At 33.8% G+C, this 18,030-nt stretch overlaps 3 protein-coding genes and 2 pseudogenes across 5 annotated transcripts in view; all 5 read left to right on the top strand.

Annotated features, from left to right (window-relative positions):
- Positions 1–18,030, top strand: part of LOC112798159 (heat shock cognate 70 kDa protein 2-like) — a 200,987-nt gene that overhangs the window by 47,519 nt on the left and 135,438 nt on the right. Inside the window, exon 1 of one of the 3 annotated variants that reach the window (XM_072215643.1) lies at positions 4,330–4,462. The exons of the other annotated variants lie outside the window; for them this stretch is intronic. The gene's annotated coding sequence lies outside the window, so the exon portion shown is untranslated. Of the gene's footprint in view, positions 1–4,329; positions 4,463–18,030 lie in introns of those variants that run through there. 3 annotated transcript variants of the gene reach the window in all.
- LOC112795484 (heat shock cognate 70 kDa protein-like) lies at positions 1,371–3,581 on the top strand. The gene is made up of 2 exons (XM_029297681.2): positions 1,371–1,590; positions 1,918–3,581. The coding sequence occupies exons 1-2, from the start codon at positions 1,371–1,373 to the stop codon at positions 3,579–3,581; spliced, it is 1,884 nt and encodes a 627-aa protein (XP_029153514.1).
- LOC114927647 (heat shock cognate 70 kDa protein-like) lies at positions 6,847–10,117 on the top strand (annotated as a pseudogene).
- Positions 11,073–13,104, top strand: LOC112795483 (heat shock cognate 70 kDa protein-like). Its single transcript, XM_029298080.2, has 2 exons — positions 11,073–11,293; positions 11,444–13,104. The coding sequence occupies exons 1-2, from the start codon at positions 11,074–11,076 to the stop codon at positions 13,102–13,104; spliced, it is 1,881 nt and encodes a 626-aa protein (XP_029153913.1). The 5' UTR covers position 11,073.
- On the top strand, positions 14,680–16,657 carry LOC112795482 (heat shock cognate 70 kDa protein-like; annotated as a pseudogene).

Below are 18,030 nucleotides of genomic sequence, written 5' to 3'. Positions count from 1 at the left end.
ATATGAAATGAAGAGTGCTATCCTATTGTGCAATTCACCAAAACCGTTATTGATCTTATTTTTGTAGCTCAAATATTCCAATTTATAATGATTAAATTCCAATTTAAATAAGGATTACCAAGATAATACAGAGACACAGTACTTTGCTCAGATGTGGAGTTTGCATTCCAACACTTGGAGCATATTTGGTGCCCTTAATTAGTTAGAAAAGATTCTTTTAGTATGTTTGATATAATTTTAATAGTAAAAATAAAAATATTAAAAAATAAAAAATATTCATGCACACGTTATATACATACTACATAGTAAAGTAACTCATCTTTTTAGACATCAAAATTTACATGCACTCATTATATACATACTACATAGTAAAAAATTTAGAATAAAAAGAAATTAAATAAGAGCATCTTTAATGATAGTTTTAATTTTAATTTTATTTTATGTGATTATAAAATGATACTAAATATTTGTGAAATTATATATGATAAATAGTAATTTAAAATTATAAATGAGATTTGTACTTTAACGATCTGATCTCAAATTTAATTAAAATTTTATAATGTTTTTTATTATTTATCAACATTGTTATATGAGTTATTAAATTTTATTGGTTCTCCATTAAAATAATGTTGTTTCTCTAAAATGAGATCATTTTTATTTTATCTATCATTTTCAATGCGAATTTCAATTATAAATCGATTTATTTTTTGAAAATATTAAAAGTAGAGTTAAATTTTAAAGTAGTCCCTAATATTATACTCGAGTCTTAAAGTGGTCCATAAAATTAATAGTTACATAAATTTATCTTTAAAATTGTACTTCAAAATTCATAATAGTCTCTAATAGTTAAATTTTGTCCATCGCTCGCTATAAAAAGTTGAGTTGGACTGATTTCTGCACGTTGATACTCTAATGACTAGTTGATGTAGCAAAAGAAACTTTAAAGAATAAATTTGAGTAACTACTAACTTCAATGTAGCTCAACTTTTTGATGACAAATGATGGATAAAAAATATTTTAAGGCCTACTATAAATTTCAAAGTGCAATATCAAACACAAATTTAGATAACTACTAACTTCGGATACTAGTCTAAAGCTTAACTCTCAAGAGTAAGATTCAGCAATCCCTTTTGTCTTCCATACAGATGTTAATGCCTTAATAGGAACGAATAATTAAGCTTGACCCTCGATATTAGTATAATACATTAATAAATTCATTTTATGGTTCCCAGGAACATAAATGAACTTTTATTAGTAAATCTTTATCTTTCTCTCTCTTTATATATATATATACATACACACTCAGAAGCTATGTATATTCATCTTTCTTTAATACACTGCTTCTCAGTTTTCACAAACAAACTTGAAGAATGGCAACAAAACATAAGGGTCGTGCAATAGGAATCGATCTTGGAACTACGTACTCCTGTGTTGCTGCATGGGAAGAACAGAATGGTCGTGCAGAGATTATTGTGAATGATCAAGGCAACAGAACAACACCTTCTTTTGTTGCCTTCACTGATACTCAAAGGTTGATTGGTGATGCTGCTAAAAATCAAGCTGCTGCCAACCCCTCCAGCACAATCTTTGGTAACATCTTTAGTTTCATCTCACTCACCTTCATGTTGATTTCATGGGCTAATGGCATAATGTTTTGAACCATAAGATGATTTGTAGATATATAGCACAAATCTTCTTATACCATTTTGGCTCTTTGAGACCAACAATTAATCCTACTGCCAAACTTAAGTTAGTTAAGTTGAACTTAGTTGTCTTTGTTTTGAAGCGTATATTGCTAGTTACTAAATTCATCTAACTATATTACAGTAGTTTGGTTCATTAAACGAAAGAAAACATGAAAAATATCATAGCTTTCTGTCTTTCAACCTATAATGAAGACATTTTACTATTTTGTAGATGCTAAAAGGTTGATTGGCAGAAAATACAAAGATCCCACAATTGAGAATGATCTTAAGTTATGGCCATTCAAGGTTGTATCTGGTGTTGATGACAAACCAATGATTATGGTGAACTACAAAGGCCAGGAAAAGTGTCTTGCTGCTGAAGAAATCTCATCTATGATCCTCACAAAGATGAAGGAGATTGCAGAGGCCTATTTGGAGTCTTCTGTGAACAATGCAGTGATTACAGTCCCTGCCTATTTCAATGACTCGCAGCGAAAAGCCACCAAAGATGCCGGTGTCATTGCCGGCCTTAATGTCATTAGAATCATCAACGAACCAACAGCTGCAGCTCTTGCATATGGACTTCAAAAGAGAGATAAATGTTCCGGAAAGCGCAATGTTTTCATATTTGATCTTGGTGGTGGCACCTTTGATGTGTCTCTGGTCACAATTGAAAATGAAGTCTTTGAAGTTAAGGCCACTGCTGGAGACACCCATCTCGGAGGGGAAGATTTTGATAACAGAATGGTGAGTCACTTGGTACAAGAGTTCAAAAGAAAGAACAGAGTTGACATTACTAGGGATCCCAGGGCACTGAGGAGGTTGAGAAATGAATGTGAGAAGGCGAAAAGGACACTCTCACATGCTAATGAGACTACTATTGAGATAGATGCTTTGTTTAAAGGCATTGATTTTCGTTTTTCTATAACTCGTGCAAGGTTTGAAGAACTCAACAGGGACTTGTTTGTGAAGTGCATGGAGATTGCTCAGAAGTGTCTTGATGATGCTAAGATGCAGAAAAGAGAGATAGATGATGTGGTCCTTGTTGGTGGATCTTCTAGAATCCCAAAAGTGCAGAGTTTATTACACAACTTCTTTGAAGGAAAGGATCTTTGCAAGAGTATCAACCCGGATGAAGCTGTTGCTTATGGTGCTGCAATTCAAGCTGCTTTGCTTAGTGAAAGTTATAGCATTGTGCCAAACATGGTGCTAGTTGATGTCACTCCTTTGTCTCTTGGTATAGCCATTCGTGGAGATTTGATGAGTGTAGTGATTCCGAGGAATACTGCCATTCCTGTTAAGATGGGTTCTGTATTTGTCACAATTGAAGATTATCAATCTGCTGCTGCATTCCCAGTTTATGAAGGTGAAAGGTCAAAAGCTAGTGAAAATAACTTGCTGGGTTTGTTTTCGCTTTCGGGGCTTCCTCTTGTTCCTCGAGGCCATCCTATCAATGTTAGCTTTGAACTTGATTTTGATGGTATCTTAAAGGTTTGTGCTGTGGATGAAACAACTGGTAACAAGAATGGAATCACCATTACTAATGAGAAAGGAAGACTCTCAAGTGCTGAAATTAAGAGAATGATTGAGGAAGCTGCTGTGTTCAAGGAAGAGGATAAGAAGTTCAAGAAAATGATCAAAGCAAAGAATGCTTTGGATTATTATGTTTACAGGATGGAGAAAGCTTTGAAGGATTTTGATGTAAGCTCTATGATTTCACCTTCCGAAAAGCAGAGAATTAATGCTGCATTGAGAGAGGGAAAAAGTTTGATTCAGAGTGAGCATCAAACTGAAGCTTCTGTGTTTGAGAACTATCTTAAAAAATTACAGAACATTTACCATCCAATAGTGATCAACGAGGTCCATGGATACAGTGATGAAGAAACTTATGATTAGGATTATTATTATTAGAACAGTTTAGGGAAATTGCGCATTGCATGCACCAATTTCAGCTTGCTCTTTTCATTTTGCTATGTTTCTGTTTTGTGTTGCCTCCTTAATAGTAAATACTAAAAAGGATTAAGGAGGCTCTAGTGTTTTAGTTAATAGTTTAAGGATTAAGACATGATATTGACTAATGAATATGAAATGAAAATAGTGCTATTCTATTTGTGTATTTCATCAAAATCTCCTTATTTTGCAGCTAATAGATTCCAATTCATCTTGATTAAATTTCAATATAAAAACCAGGCTGCAGCTAACCCAACCAACAACACTAACTTCATCTAGTTCTCTTGTTAATCTTAATTAATTTGATGTGATGTTTCCTTATATATAGTTCTACGTTCCTAGTAATCTTAGTAGAAAATAATTAGTTGAAGTTGCTTGCTTTTTTGTTAAAAGGTGGTAGTTAGTTACTACACTCACCTAACTATATCAGCTTATAACTTTCAGAGCTAAAATATCTATATAAAGATATTGATGCTTTATTTAAAGGTATTGATTTTCGTTTATCTATATAAAGACTTGTTTGAGAAGTGCATGGAGATTGCTCAGAAGTAATTTGATGATGTACATGATGTTGCCCTTGACAGTGATTCAGATAATTGTTACTAAGAAAGTTTAGGAAAATTCCCTTTTGGCATGCATCAACTTCAGCTTGCTTTCTATTTTTGTTATGCTTCTGTTTTGTTAATAATTTAAGGATCAAGAAAGACATGATAGTAATCAATGAATGTGAGTAGTGCTACATTTGACCAAAATCTCTCATTCTTATTTTTGTATCTCAAAGATTTCAATATAAATAAAGATTACCAATATAATATATACATAGTACTGTGCTAAGGTATTCAGGTATAAAAAAAAAGTAGAAAATGTCAACAAAACATAATTGGAACCGATCCTAGAACTGTGCACTGGTGTGTTGTTTATCAGCTTTTAACTTTTTTCCTTTGTGATGGAGAATTCAAATAACTATGGAACGAAGAACTATTTCAACTTATTCTATAGTATTGTTTATTAATTAAATAAATTTTAATTATCTATTTATTATATTTTATATTGACGGTTGTGATTTAAATTTATAATTGTAAAATTTAATATTTATAATTTAAGATTTAACATTTTTTTTTATAGATACCGGGACATAGAACCCAAAATGAAAGAAAACGAAATTGTCCTACAGAAAGCAGTTTTAATGAAGTATGCATGAAAATTTAAAAAAATACATAAGAAAAAAAAATGACATTTCAATTGAGACTCATATTCTTATTATGTCAATCTATCTAAACAAGTATTCATTTTTCAAAATTCATGAAAGATGTTTTAATTGCTTAGCCTAGTGCAACATTTTTTAATAACCAAAACTAATGCTCTTGTAAAGCGCAACTCGATGATTTCTTGAAGGTAGAGATTTACTGCTACTTTAGAATCCACTTCGATGTAAATATTCATGTATCCAAAGTTTAAAGTTAAATCCAATCATAATAGAATACTCCAAAGTTCTGCTAAAGTCATTGTATACCTGTCTAGATTTGCACTATAACAAGCTAAAAATTTATCTTCATGGTCTCTTAACGTACCTCCGTAAGTCGCCTGAGTGTCCTTTGTAACAAATCATGGATATTACCTTTATCTACTGTATTGTCCCTCTCAAAAAATGCTTGTTGCAACGATAACAAAGAGAGCATAGAGTGCAGTAAAATACTAGGGCCAAAGAACGCCATGATAATGGGATTGAGATGATAAGTTCTTTAATAATTAGGAAAGAGGGGTTGACTAAAGAACGTACTGGAACTCAATGAAGTGTCAATGTTCTTCCATATATTTGTTGCGACTCTGCAGTTACGAAGGACGTGGAGCAAAGACTCTGAAAAAGAATCACAAATCGGGTAAGTATCCTCTTGGATCATGTGCCTGCAAACTCGAACCTCATTTGTCAAAAAGGCTTCATTAGTAACTAGTCAAAGAAAGGTGGGCATCTTTTGGAGGGCTTCAACTTTCCAAATTTTCAAAAATAAATAAGCCTTAGAGTCCTCAGGAACGTTCAAGTAGATAGAAAACGTTGACTTATTGCTAAATTTACCGCTAGAATTAAGAAGTCACACTACTTGATCATCCCCAAGTTTGTTTCTGGAGCTTTCAAGGACGAAAAAACAGGGACTTAGTCCTCTCCTAAAACCTCCTCAATTTTACCTAAATCCCAATTGTCATTTTTCGCACTAACCATATTCAGTATATCATCTGATATTTTTGGTTGAACAAAATCTTTAAGTTTATTCACGCTCGAGATCCAATGATCTTTTCAAAATTGAGTGCTATCACCGTCACTGAACCGCCATATTAAATTCCTTTTAAACTTGGGCCATACTTAAACGATACTCTTCTATGCATTTGAGCAAGATTTGAACTTCTTTACAATGAGCATGGTATTCTCCCCACATATATATTTTTTCTTCTGATTTAATCCAAAGAACATTCCTGTTTCGTACCAAGTTCCATGCTATTCTGGCTCAACTCGCCAAATTTTTTTGGTAAACACTTTTCCCAATTAATCAAATGGACCTTACTACCAGCTCTGCTGTTGTCCCACACAAAATTTTTGTAGACTTGATCAACTTTATTACATATACTCAGTGATAATCTCATTGTTTGCATGAGATAAAAAGAGATAGTTGCTAATGCTACCAAAGTAACCATACAAAAGAGAAGTTTTGTGTTTTTTTAAGTGCTAAGCTGAGATGTCATTCTATTAACAATGAACTGAAAATCTTCTTTTTTTTTTTTAATGTTCATGCAGTAAAAAAATTCTCAAATATTTATCTAAATTAAACGTCAGCTTCATTTCTAAAGCTCTACTCAATTCTAATTTCTAACTTTCTCTACTCAATATTCTAACTCCTTCACCAATGCAAACATTTTAGGATTTAAAAGTCAGAAGTACTCCATTTTTGATATATTTTGTCGGAATAAATTGTTATTTGTACTATATATATATATATATAAAAGGAAACGAGATTTTTTTTGTTAAGATTTAATTAGTATATATCCTAAGAGTATTAATACAATCTTTTAATTATTTATTTTGATAAATAAACAATAAATACATTAAAAATTAAATTTTATATATATATTTTTTTATATAAAAACAGTATACCGTATACGTGAGCTAAACCGTTCTATTTATTTCTTTTGCGGTTACCTTTTTCTCTAGTCCCGGTCTCATGGAGAAACTTGCTTAGGAAGGCGAAGCAGCAAACCAGGCCTCGTTTTCTTCTTCGTTGTTTTTGGTTCTGAACTTCGATATTTGTTGATTTCTTGCTTCCACTCATCTAGCCTTTTGAGTTCTAAGGTATGTGTAACTTTCCACAACAATGGTATACTCTATACTTTTGTCTTCTGATCATCACAAATGAAAGTTAGCAAATGATGCTTGTTCTTGACACGTTATAATCTCGCTGTCACTTAAATTTCCACTTGCTTCAGTTTGTGATCAGACATGCAGATTAAGTAGAAAGGAGCATGATGAGTTTCCTTCTCATGTACTACTATCCAATAATCCAAAATCGTTCATTTTCAAAGCAAGTTTGAAACTTTGCTGCTGTTATCCACAAATACTTGGTGTGCCATGCTCAAGCACTCAAGATTTTTTCAACTGAAATGCAACAAAAAAAAAATTGCTAAAAAAAGATGAAGAGTGTTTTATGCTGTCACTCTCAAGTCTTAAGCTGTTAGGGCTAGGTTAAAATGTTAGATGCTTTAAGCTTTTAGATGTCACTCTCAATTTGTTAAGAGTTTTAGCATTTTTCATAAATGAACATTCAAATTTAACATTAATTTACATATTATCTAATCAATTTCTAAATAACTTAGTGCAGGTCAATGCTTAATTGTTTTGTTAATGGGTAATCTTAAGAGTAATTGTAAAGCTTTAAAGTTATAAACTTTTACATCAATGTATAAGTTTGGTTAGTACACAATGCAAGTATAATCATAGTCATAAAATACATACTACAGAGTAAAGAGTTTACTTAGCATAAGAAGAAACAGGAAATAATGTAGTAAGATTCATCATGTAGTTCCTTTTATCTTCCATACAGATTATGGGAACCAACAATTAAGCTTGACCATTGATATTATTAATTCATTTTATGGTTTCAAGGAACATAAATAAACCCTTTTGTTAGTATATCGTTCTTCCTCTCTCTATATACATACACACACTCAGAAGCTATTCATATTCATATTTCATTTATACACTGCTTTTGATAAAGGGAATTGAAGAATGGCAAAAAAACATAAGGGTCGTGCAATAGGAATCGATCTAGGAACTACATACTCGTGTGTTGCAGCATGGGAAGAGCAAAATGGTCGTGCAGAGATTATTGTGAATGATCAAGGCAACAGAACAACACCTTCTTTCGTTGCCTTCACTGATTCTCACAGGTTCATTGGTGATGCTGCTAAAAATCAAGCTGCTGCAAACCCGTCTAACACCATCTTTGGTAACATGTTTGATTTGATTTCTTCTTAATAATGTTAATCTGATTCAAAGTGTTTTTTAGTTAGTTAGTTACTACATTCATCTAACTATAGTACATTAGTTTGATTTGTTATAGAAAATATGAAAATATCACAAGACATTTTGCTATTTTCTAGATGCTAAAAGGTTGATTGGCAGAAAATACAAAGATCCCACAATTCAGAATGATCTTCACTTATGGCCATTCAAGGTTGTATCTGGTGTTGATGACAAACCAATGATCATGGTGAACTACAAAGGCAAGGAAAAGTGCCTTGCTGCTGAAGAAATCTCATCTATGATTCTCACAAAGATGAAGGAGATTGCAGAGGCCTATATGGAGTCTTCTGTGTACAATGCAGTGATTACAGTCCCTGCCTATTTCAATGACTCACAGCGAAAAGCCACCAAAGATGCCGGCATCATTGCCGGCCTTAATGTCATCAGAATCATCAACGAACCAACAGCTGCGGCTCTTGCATATGGCCTTCAAAAGAGAGCCCACTGTTCCGGAAAGCGCAATGTTTTCATATTTGATCTTGGTGGTGGTACCTTTGATGTGTCTCTAGTCACAATTAAAGGTGATAACATTGAAGTTAAGGCCACTGCTGGAGACACTCATCTCGGAGGGGAAGATTTCGACAACAGAATGGTGAGTCACTTGGTACAACAGTTCAAAAGAAAGAACAGAGTTGACATTACTGGGAATCCCAGAGCACTGAGGAGGTTGAGAAACGAATGCGAGAAAGCAAAAAGGACACTTTCACATACTAATGAGACTACAATTGAGATAGATGCTTTGTTTCAAGGCATTGAGTTTCATTTTTCAGTAACTCGTGCAAGGTTTGAGGAACTCAACTGGGACTTGTTTGAGAAGTGCATGGAGATCGCTCAGAAGTGTCTTTATGATGCTAAGATGGAAAAAAGAGAGATACATGATGTGGTCCTTGTTGGTGGATCTTCTAGAATCCCAAAAGTGCAGAGTTTATTACAGAACTTCTTTGAAGGGAAGGATCTTTGCAAGAGTATCAACCCGGATGAAGCCGTCGCTTTTGGCGCCACTGTCCAAGCTGCATTGTTGAGTAAAGACTACAGCATTGTCCCAACCTTGGTTCTGGTGGATGTAACTCCTCTGTCTCTTGGTATAAAACTAGAAGGAGATTTGATGAGTGTTGTGATTCCTAGGAATACCATCATTCCTGCAAAAAAAAAAGTGCTATATATGGTACAGCTGAAGATTATCAATCCGCTGTTCCAATAAATGTGTATGAAGGTGAAAGGACAAAAGCCAGTGACAATAATTTGCTGGGCATGTTTTTGCTTTCGGGCCTTCCTCGTGTTTTTAGAGGCCATCCTTTCAATGTTTACTTTGAACTGGATTTTGATGGTATCTTGAAGGTCCGTGCTGAGGATGAAACAACAGGTAGCAAGAATGGAATCACCATTACTAATGAGAAAGGAAGACTCTCAAGTGCTGAAATTAAGAGAATGATTGAGGAAGCTGCATCGTTCAGAGAAGAGGATAAGAAGTTCAAGAAGATTGTTAAAGCAAAGAATGATTTGGATGAATATATTTACTGGATGGAGAAAGCTATGAAGGATTTTGATGTAAGCTCTAAGGTTTCGGCTTCCGAAAAGCAGAGAATTATGGCTGCATTAAGAGAGGGAGAAAGATTGCTTCAGAGTGAGCATCAAACTGAGGCTTCTGTGTTTGAAAACTATCTTAATAACTTGCACAACATTTGTCAACCAATATGTCAACAAGGTCCATGGATACAGTGATGATGAAACTTGGATTATTATTACTAAGACAATTTAGGGAAATTTCAGCATGCTCTTTTTATTTTGTTTTGCTTCTGTTTTGTGTTGCCTCCTTAACACTTAACAGTAAAAAGGAGGGCTCTAGTGTTTTAGTTAATAGTTTAAGAATTAAGGCATGATATTGACTAATGAATATGAATGAAAATAGTGCTATCCTATTGTGCACCTCACCAAAACCTCCTTATTTTGCAGCTAATAGATTCCAATTTATCATGTTTAAATTCCAATATAAATAAGGATCACCAACATATATAGACATATACAGTGCTGTGCTCTTGTGTTGCATGGAAGCGTGGAACCAATCCTTCATGCGTTGCTTTCACCAAAGCTCATAGGTATTATTGGTGATTCTGATAAAAACCAGGCTGCAGCTAACCCAACTAACAACACTTACTTCATCTAATTCTCTTGTTAATCTTAATTAATTTGATTTGATTTTGTCAGTTATTTATGTTGAACAGTGGTAGTTAGTTACTGCACTCACCTAGCTATATCAACTTATTCTATAGTATTTTATATTAACGGTTCTGATTTAAAATTTATAATCTAAAATTTAAAATTCGAATTTAAAATTTAGAGTTCAACAGAAGTCCTACATTCTTGATCTATATATATATATAAAAGGAGATGGGATATTTTTATTATCTTCTTCGTTGTTTTTGGTTCTGAACTTTGATATTTGTTGGTTTCTTGCTTGACTCATCTATCTACCCTTTTGAGTTCTAAGGTATGTGTAACTGTGTCCACAACAATGTTATACTCTATACTTATTTTTTCAGTTTGTGATCAGACATGCAGATTAAGAGTTTTATGCTGTCACTCTCAAGTCTTAAGCTGTTAGGGCTAGGCTAGAATTTTAGATGCTTTAAGCTTTTAGATGTCACTCTCAATTTGCTATGATTTTTAGCATTTTTCATAAATGAGCATTCAAGTTTAACATTAATTTACATATTAAATCTATATTATTAATTTATTTTATGGTTTCAAGGAATATAAATAAACCCTTTTATTAGTATATATTTCTATTTCTCTCTATATGTACACACTCAGAAGCTATTCATAATCTTATTTCATTTATGCACTGCTTTTGACAGAGAGAATTGAAGAATGGCAAAAAAACAAAAGGGTCGTGCAATAGGAATCGATCTAGGAACTACATACTCGTGTGTTGCAGCATGGGAAAAGCAAAATGGTCGTGCAGAGATTATTGTGAATGATCAAGGCAACAGAACTACACCTTCTTTCGTTGCCTTCACTGATTCTCACAGGTTCATTGGTGATGCTGCTAAAAATCAAGCTGCTGCCAACCCCTCTAACACCATCTTTGGTAACATGTTTGATTTCTTTTCAGTGTCGTTAATAATGTTAATCTGATTCAAAGTGTTAGTTAGTTACTACATTTATCTAACTATAGAACATTGGTTTGGTTGGTTATAGAAAATATGAAAATATCACAGGAAATTTTACTATTTTGTAGATGCTAAAAGGTTGATTGGCAGAAAATACAAAGATCCCACAATTGAGAATGATCTTAAGTTATGGCCATTCAAGGTTGTATCTGGTGTTGATGACAAACCAATGATTATGGTGAACTACAAAGGCAAGGAAAAGTGTCTTGCTGCTGAAGAAATCTCATCTATGATTCTCACAAAGATGAAGGAGATTGCAGAGGCCTATATGGACTCTTCTGTGAACAATGCAGTGATTACAGTCCCTGCCTATTTCAATGACTCGCAGCGAAAAGCCACCAAAGATGCCGGCATCATTGCCGGCCTTAATGTCATCAGAATCATCAACGAACCAACAGCTGCGGCTCTTGCATATGGCCTTCAAAAGAGAGGCAACTGTTCCGGAAAGCGCAATGTTTTCATATTTGATCTTGGTGGTGGTACCTTTGATGTGTCTCTAGTCACAATTGAAGGTGATAACATTGAAGTTAAGGCCACTACCGGAGACACTCATCTCGGAGGGGAAGATTTTGATAACAGAATGGTGAGTCACTTGGTACAAGAGTTCAAAAGAAAGAACGGAGTTGACATTACTGGGACTCCCAGAGCACTGAGGAGGTTGAGAAATGAATGCGAGAAAGCGAAAAGGATACTGTCACATACTAATGAGACTACAATTGAGATAGATGCTTTGTTTCAAGGCGTTGATTTTCGGTTTTCTTTAACTCGTGCTTGCTTTGAGGAACTCAACAGGGACTTGTTTGAGAAGTGCATGGAGATTGCTCAGAAGTGTCTTGATGATGCTAAGATGAAGAAAAGCAAGATACATGATGTGGTCCTTGTTGGTGGATCTTCAAGAATCCCAAAAGTGCAGAGTTTATTACACAACTTCTTTGAAGGGAAGGAGCTTTGCAAGAGTATCAACCCGGATGAAGCCGTCGCTTTTGGCGCCGCTGTCCAAGCTGCATTGTTGAGTGAAGACTACAGCTTTGTCCCACCCTTGGTTCTGGTGGATGTAACTCCTCTGTCTCTTGGTATAAAAGTAAAAGGAGATTTGATGAGTGTTGTAATTCCTAGGAATACCATCATTCCTGCAAAAAGAAGTGCTGTGTATTTTACACCTAAAGATTATATATCCACTGTTACAATAAATGTGTATGAAGGTGAAAGGACAAAAGCCAGTGACAATAATTTGCTGGGTACGTTTCCGCTTTCGGGCCTTCCTCTTGTTTTTAAAGGCCATCCTTTCAATGTTTACTTTGAACTGGATTTTGATGGTATCTTGAAGGTTCGTGCTGAGGATAAAACAACTGGTAGCAAGAATGGAATTACGATTACTAATGAGAAAGGAAGACTCTCAAATGCTGAAATTAATAGAATGGTTAAGGAAGCTGCATTGTTCAAGGAAGAGGATAAGAAGTTCAAGATGATGGTAAAAGCAAAGAATGCTTTGGACGATTATATTTACAAAATGGAGAAAGCTATGGAGGATTCTGATGTAAGTTCTAAGGTTTCGCCTTCCAAAAAGCAGAGAATCATGGCTGCATTCAGTGAGGGAAAAGCTTTGATTCAGAATGAGCATGAAACTGAAGCTTGTGTGTTTGAGAACTATCTTAGAAGATTACAGAACATTTGTCGACCAATACTGATCAACAAGGTTAATACTTGCTTCAAAATGTTCGGGATATAAAGTGTTTAAGTATTTTTCCAGACTTATTAGTTTATATTTTTAAAATATTTAATTTAATTTGATATATTTTGATTTTGTTTATTTAGTTACCAAAGTTTGGCTTTATATTTGTGGACTTAGAGTTTTTTAATTTTATTTTAACTTAATAAAAAATTATAAATACCTCTTAAATTATTTTAGTTTGGTTTTATGTTCCTAGTAATCTTAGTGGGAAAGTAATTAGTTGAAGTTGCTTGTTTTTGGTTGAAAAGTGGTAGTTAATTACTACATTCACCTAACTATATCAGCTTATAACTTTGGAGAGCTAAAATATCTATATAAAGAAAGCTATATCAGCTTAACCTATAGTATTGTATTATCAATTTATCATAGTTTAGTTCGTTTGTTGATGAGATCAAATGAATTTTTTATATTATATCTCCTTCTTTCAAAGGTGATCGTTTAGAATGCAGATATTTTTGTTAGTAACACCACATCTAACTCAAAATCTTGAAGTGTTAAGTTAATAAGTCTCTTATCTTATAAATTTCTCACTCTTCCTTGCTTTCATGAGTGTGAAACTAATTTTATACGCTCCTCACACTTACAACATTAACAGTTAAGAGGTTAACCGGTAGGAAATATAGGGACCCCATTCTTAAGAATGATCTCATGTTGTGGCCATTTAAGGTCATATCTGGTGTTAATGACAAACCAATGATTGTTGTTAGAATGTTGTGATTACTGTGCCTGCTTATTTCAAGACAGCAGAATATATCACAGTCTATGATAACCAATGCTCTGTAGATGAACAAGTTTACGAGGGTGAGAGGATGAATGCCAGTGATAACAACTTTCTGGTATTCCTCCTGCTCCTCGAGGCCATCCTATTATGGTATGCTTTGATATAGATTCTAATGGCATCCTCTGTGTATCTGCTAAGGAAAATATCACTGGCAATGAGAACCAGATTACCATCAAGCGAATGAGAAATACAAGGCTGAAGATATGAAGTTTCTTGAAAAGGCATTAGCTATAAATGCTTTGGATGATTATTAATGAATTAAATCTAACATTGCTTTAGTTAAGGTCCTTATGAATATTTATTAATGGTGAAAGTTAAACACTACATGATAATTTAGTTAAACTTGTCAAATCATGTAAGGATAAAGACAACTGCATGCAAGTTTTCACTATTTATGAAATATACTTATTACTGTTACCGGGATGCATGGTTACAAAGGTAGAAGAAAATCAAGTTTCGATGACATTGATATCTGAGAGAGACAAAGAGAAGAGAGTAAATGCAGAGATTTTTCTTTGCTTTATTCAAGGTCATAGTAGTATCAGTGATGATTCGCATGACTGATAGCCATATAGTGTTTGGTTAACTACTGGGGAACGAACAATTAAGCTTCACCCTTGAATCTTGATACTAGTATAATACATTAATAATTCATTTATGGTTTCAAGGAACATAAATAAAATTTTATTAGTATATCTTTCTATTTATCTGTGTGTACATATATACGCATTCAGAAGCTATTCATGTTCATATTTCATTTATACACTGCTTTTCTCAAAGAGAATTGAAGTATGGCAACAAAACATAAGGGTCATGCGATAGGAATCGATCTTGGAACTACATACTCGTGTGTTGCTGCATGGGAAGAACAAAATGGTCGTGCAGAGATTATTGTGAATGATCAAGGCAACAGAACTACACCTTCTTTTGTTGCCTTCACTGATTCTCAAAGGTTGATTGGTGATGCTGCTAAAAATCAAGCCGCAGCCAACCCCTCTAACACCATCTTTGGTAACATGTTTGATTTCATCTTAGTCTCATTAATAATGTTAATTTGATTCAAACTGATTGTTAGTTAGTTAGTTAGTTACCACATTCATCTAACTATAGTACACTAGTTTGGTTCATTATTATTTCTCCTACACAAAGAAAATATGAAACTAAAACAAGATTACTCTTTTGTAGATGCTAAAAGGTTGATTGGCAGAAAATACAAAGATCCTGCAATTTACAATGATCTTAAGTTATGGCCATTCAAGGTTGTATCTGGTGTTGATGACAAACCCATGATTATGGTGAACTACAAAGGCAGGGAAAAGTGTCTTGCTGCTGAAGAAATCTCATCTATGATCCTCACAAAGATGAAGGAGATTGCAGAGGCCTATTTGGAGTCTTCTGTGGACAATGCAGTGATTACAGTCCCTGCCTATTTCAATGACTCGCAGCGAAAAGCCACCAAAGATGCCGGCATCATTGCCGGCCTTAATGTCATCAGAATCATCAACGAACCAACAGCCGCGGCTCTTGCATATGGCCTTCAAAAGAGAGCCAAATGTTCCGGAAAGCGCAATGTTTTCATAGTTGATCTTGGTGGTGGTACCTTTGATGTGTCTCTAGTCACAATTGAAGGTGATAACATTGAAGTTAAGGCCACTGCCGGAGACACTCATCTGGGAGGGGAAGATTTCCATAACAGAATGATGAGTCACTTGGTACAAGAGTTCAAAAGAAAGATCAGAATGGACATTACTCGGGATCCCAGATCAATGAGGAGGTTGAGAAACGAATGTGAGAAAGCGAAAAGGATACTTTCACATGCTAATGAGACTACTATTGAGATAGATGCTTTGTTTCAAGGCATTGACTTTCGTTTCTCTATAACTCGTGCAAGGTTTGAAGAACTCAACAGGGACTTGTTTGAGAAGTGCATGGAGATTTCTCAGAAGTGCCTTGATGATGCTAACATGGCCAAAAGTGATGTACATGATGTGGTCCTTGTTGGTGGATCTTCAAGGATTCCCAAAGTGCAGAGATTATTGCAGAAATTGTGAGGGGAAGGAGCTCTGTAAGAGTATCAACCCGGATGAAGCAGTTGCTTATGGTGCTGCAGTTCAAGCTGCTTTGTTGAGTGAAAGTTATAGCATTGTACCAAACTTGGTTCTGGTGGATGTCACTCCTCTGTCTCTTGGTATATCAACACAAGGAGATTTGATGAGTGTTGTAATTCCTCGGAATACCGTCATTCCAGCAAGTATAAGTGCTGTATATCTAACAACTAAAGATGATCAATCATCTGCTTCAATTATGGTGTATGAGGGTGAAAGGACAAAAGCCAGTGAAAATAACTTGCTTGGTAAGTTTAAGCTTTTGGGGCTTCCACTTGTTCCTCAAGATCATCCTATCAATGTTAAGTTTAAACTGGACCTTAATGGTATCTTAAAAGTTTGTGCTGAGGATGAAACAACTGGTAGGAAGAATGGAATCACCATTACTAATGAAAAAGGAAGACTCTCAAGTGCTGAAATTAAGAGAATGATTGAGGAAGCTGTGTTGTTCAAGGAAGAGGATATGAAGTTCAAGAAGATGGTGGAAGCAAAGAATACTTTGGATGAATATATTTACTGCATGGAGAAAGCTATGAAGGATTTAGATTTCAGCTCTAAGGTAATTATGGCTGCATTAAGAGAGGGAAAAAGATTGCTTCAGAGTGAGCATGAAACTGAGGCTTCTGTGTTTAAGAACTATCTTAAAAAGTTGCAGAATATTTGACAACCAATATGATCAACAAGGTCCATGGATACAACCATGAAGAAACTGATGATTTGGATTATTATTATTATTATTATTATTAGTAGTAAGAATGTTTAGGGAAATTTCCGCTTTACATGCATCATTTCAGCTTGCTCTTTTAAATTTTGTTATGCTTTCTGTTTAAGGATCAATAATATGATATTGACTAATGAATATGAATAGTACTATCCTATTGTGCATTTGACCAAAACTTTTATTATTCTCATTTTGTAGTTCATAGATTTGTATTTTATGATGATTAATCCGCTTGATGTGTCCTAGTACAGATAATAAATAATATTAATAAATAATATTAATATAAAAAAATTGTGTATTAATAAGTACGTTAAATTATACAGTTAGTTCCTACACTTTCAGTGAAATTGTAAATTGATTCCTACACTTTAAAAGTTTGTAATTGAGTCTCTAAAGAGAATTAAAATTTGTAATTTAGTCCTTGTCGTTCAAAAAGTGTTGATTTAACATAATACTATTAAAATGGAGAATATGCTGAGAATATTTTGTTAAATCAGACACTTTTTGAACGGTGGGGACTAAATTATAAATTTTAATTTTTTTAAAGACCCAATTATAAATTTTTAAAGTGTAAGGATTAATTTACAATTTCACTAAAAGTGTAGGGACTAACTATGTAATTTAACCTAATAAGTAATAACCAAAGGAGATATGTATGTGTATGTTTTGATTCCTCAAAATACTATATAACTATGTTGAAAACTCAGTTTCGGTCAACTTCAACTAAAATTAATGGTTGAGAGTCGTTAAATTAGTTGACTAATTTGACTGAATTTTTGTCTATCAATTCTCAATTATCAACTTCACGTGAAGTTAACTGCACCTGAGTTTTCACCTATAATTATACCTACAAAGATTGCCAGGAGGATCAAACTTTTGAGTTTGAGAAAGTGTGCACATAATATAAGAAATAAGATCGACCTAAATAACACGAAATATTTTTAGATGATGATTATTGCTGCATATAATTTAGTATTATCAAGTTAGTAATAATAGTAGTTTCAACTTAAATGTAAAAAAGCAGAGAAAACTTTATATTACACACTGTAAATACAAATTACTTTGATATAGTCTACACCTAACCAACTAATCGTATAATAAAGGTGTTATTTAACTTATTATCATCCTATCATACGTACATTAATTGGAGAACCTGTATATACATAATTTTTTGCCAGTCGGTACTAACTAACAAACTTTATCCAATTGTTCTCAATATATACGGTTTAACTTACCTGGTTAAATTTTTTTTTTTTTTATCAAATAACTCATTATGCAATTTATCCGTTCTATTTCATTTTTTTTTTCACTTGGTT

This window comes from Arachis hypogaea, chromosome 14, assembly GCF_003086295.3.
Source record: "Arachis hypogaea cultivar Tifrunner chromosome 14, arahy.Tifrunner.gnm2.J5K5, whole genome shotgun sequence".
Taxonomy (NCBI): Eukaryota; Viridiplantae; Streptophyta; class Magnoliopsida; order Fabales; family Fabaceae; genus Arachis; species Arachis hypogaea.
Note: the sequence above shows the minus strand (reverse complement) of the source record. Positions and strands in the feature narration are given on the sequence as shown.

Excerpts from the sequence above, each read along its gene's own strand:
- LOC112795484 (XM_029297681.2), top strand. The coding sequence starts at position 1,371 with ATGGCAACAAAACATAAGGGTCGTGCAATAGGAATCGATCTTGGAACT. Across the intron at positions 1,591-1,917 it reads CCCCTCCAGCACAATCTTTG|ATGCTAAAAGGTTGATTGGC; the intron begins GTAACATCTTTA and ends ACTATTTTGTAG.
- LOC112795483 (XM_029298080.2), top strand. The coding sequence starts at position 11,074 with ATGGCAAAAAAACAAAAGGGTCGTGCAATAGGAATCGATCTAGGAACT. Across the intron at positions 11,294-11,443 it reads CCCCTCTAACACCATCTTTG|ATGCTAAAAGGTTGATTGGC; the intron begins GTAACATGTTTG and ends ACTATTTTGTAG.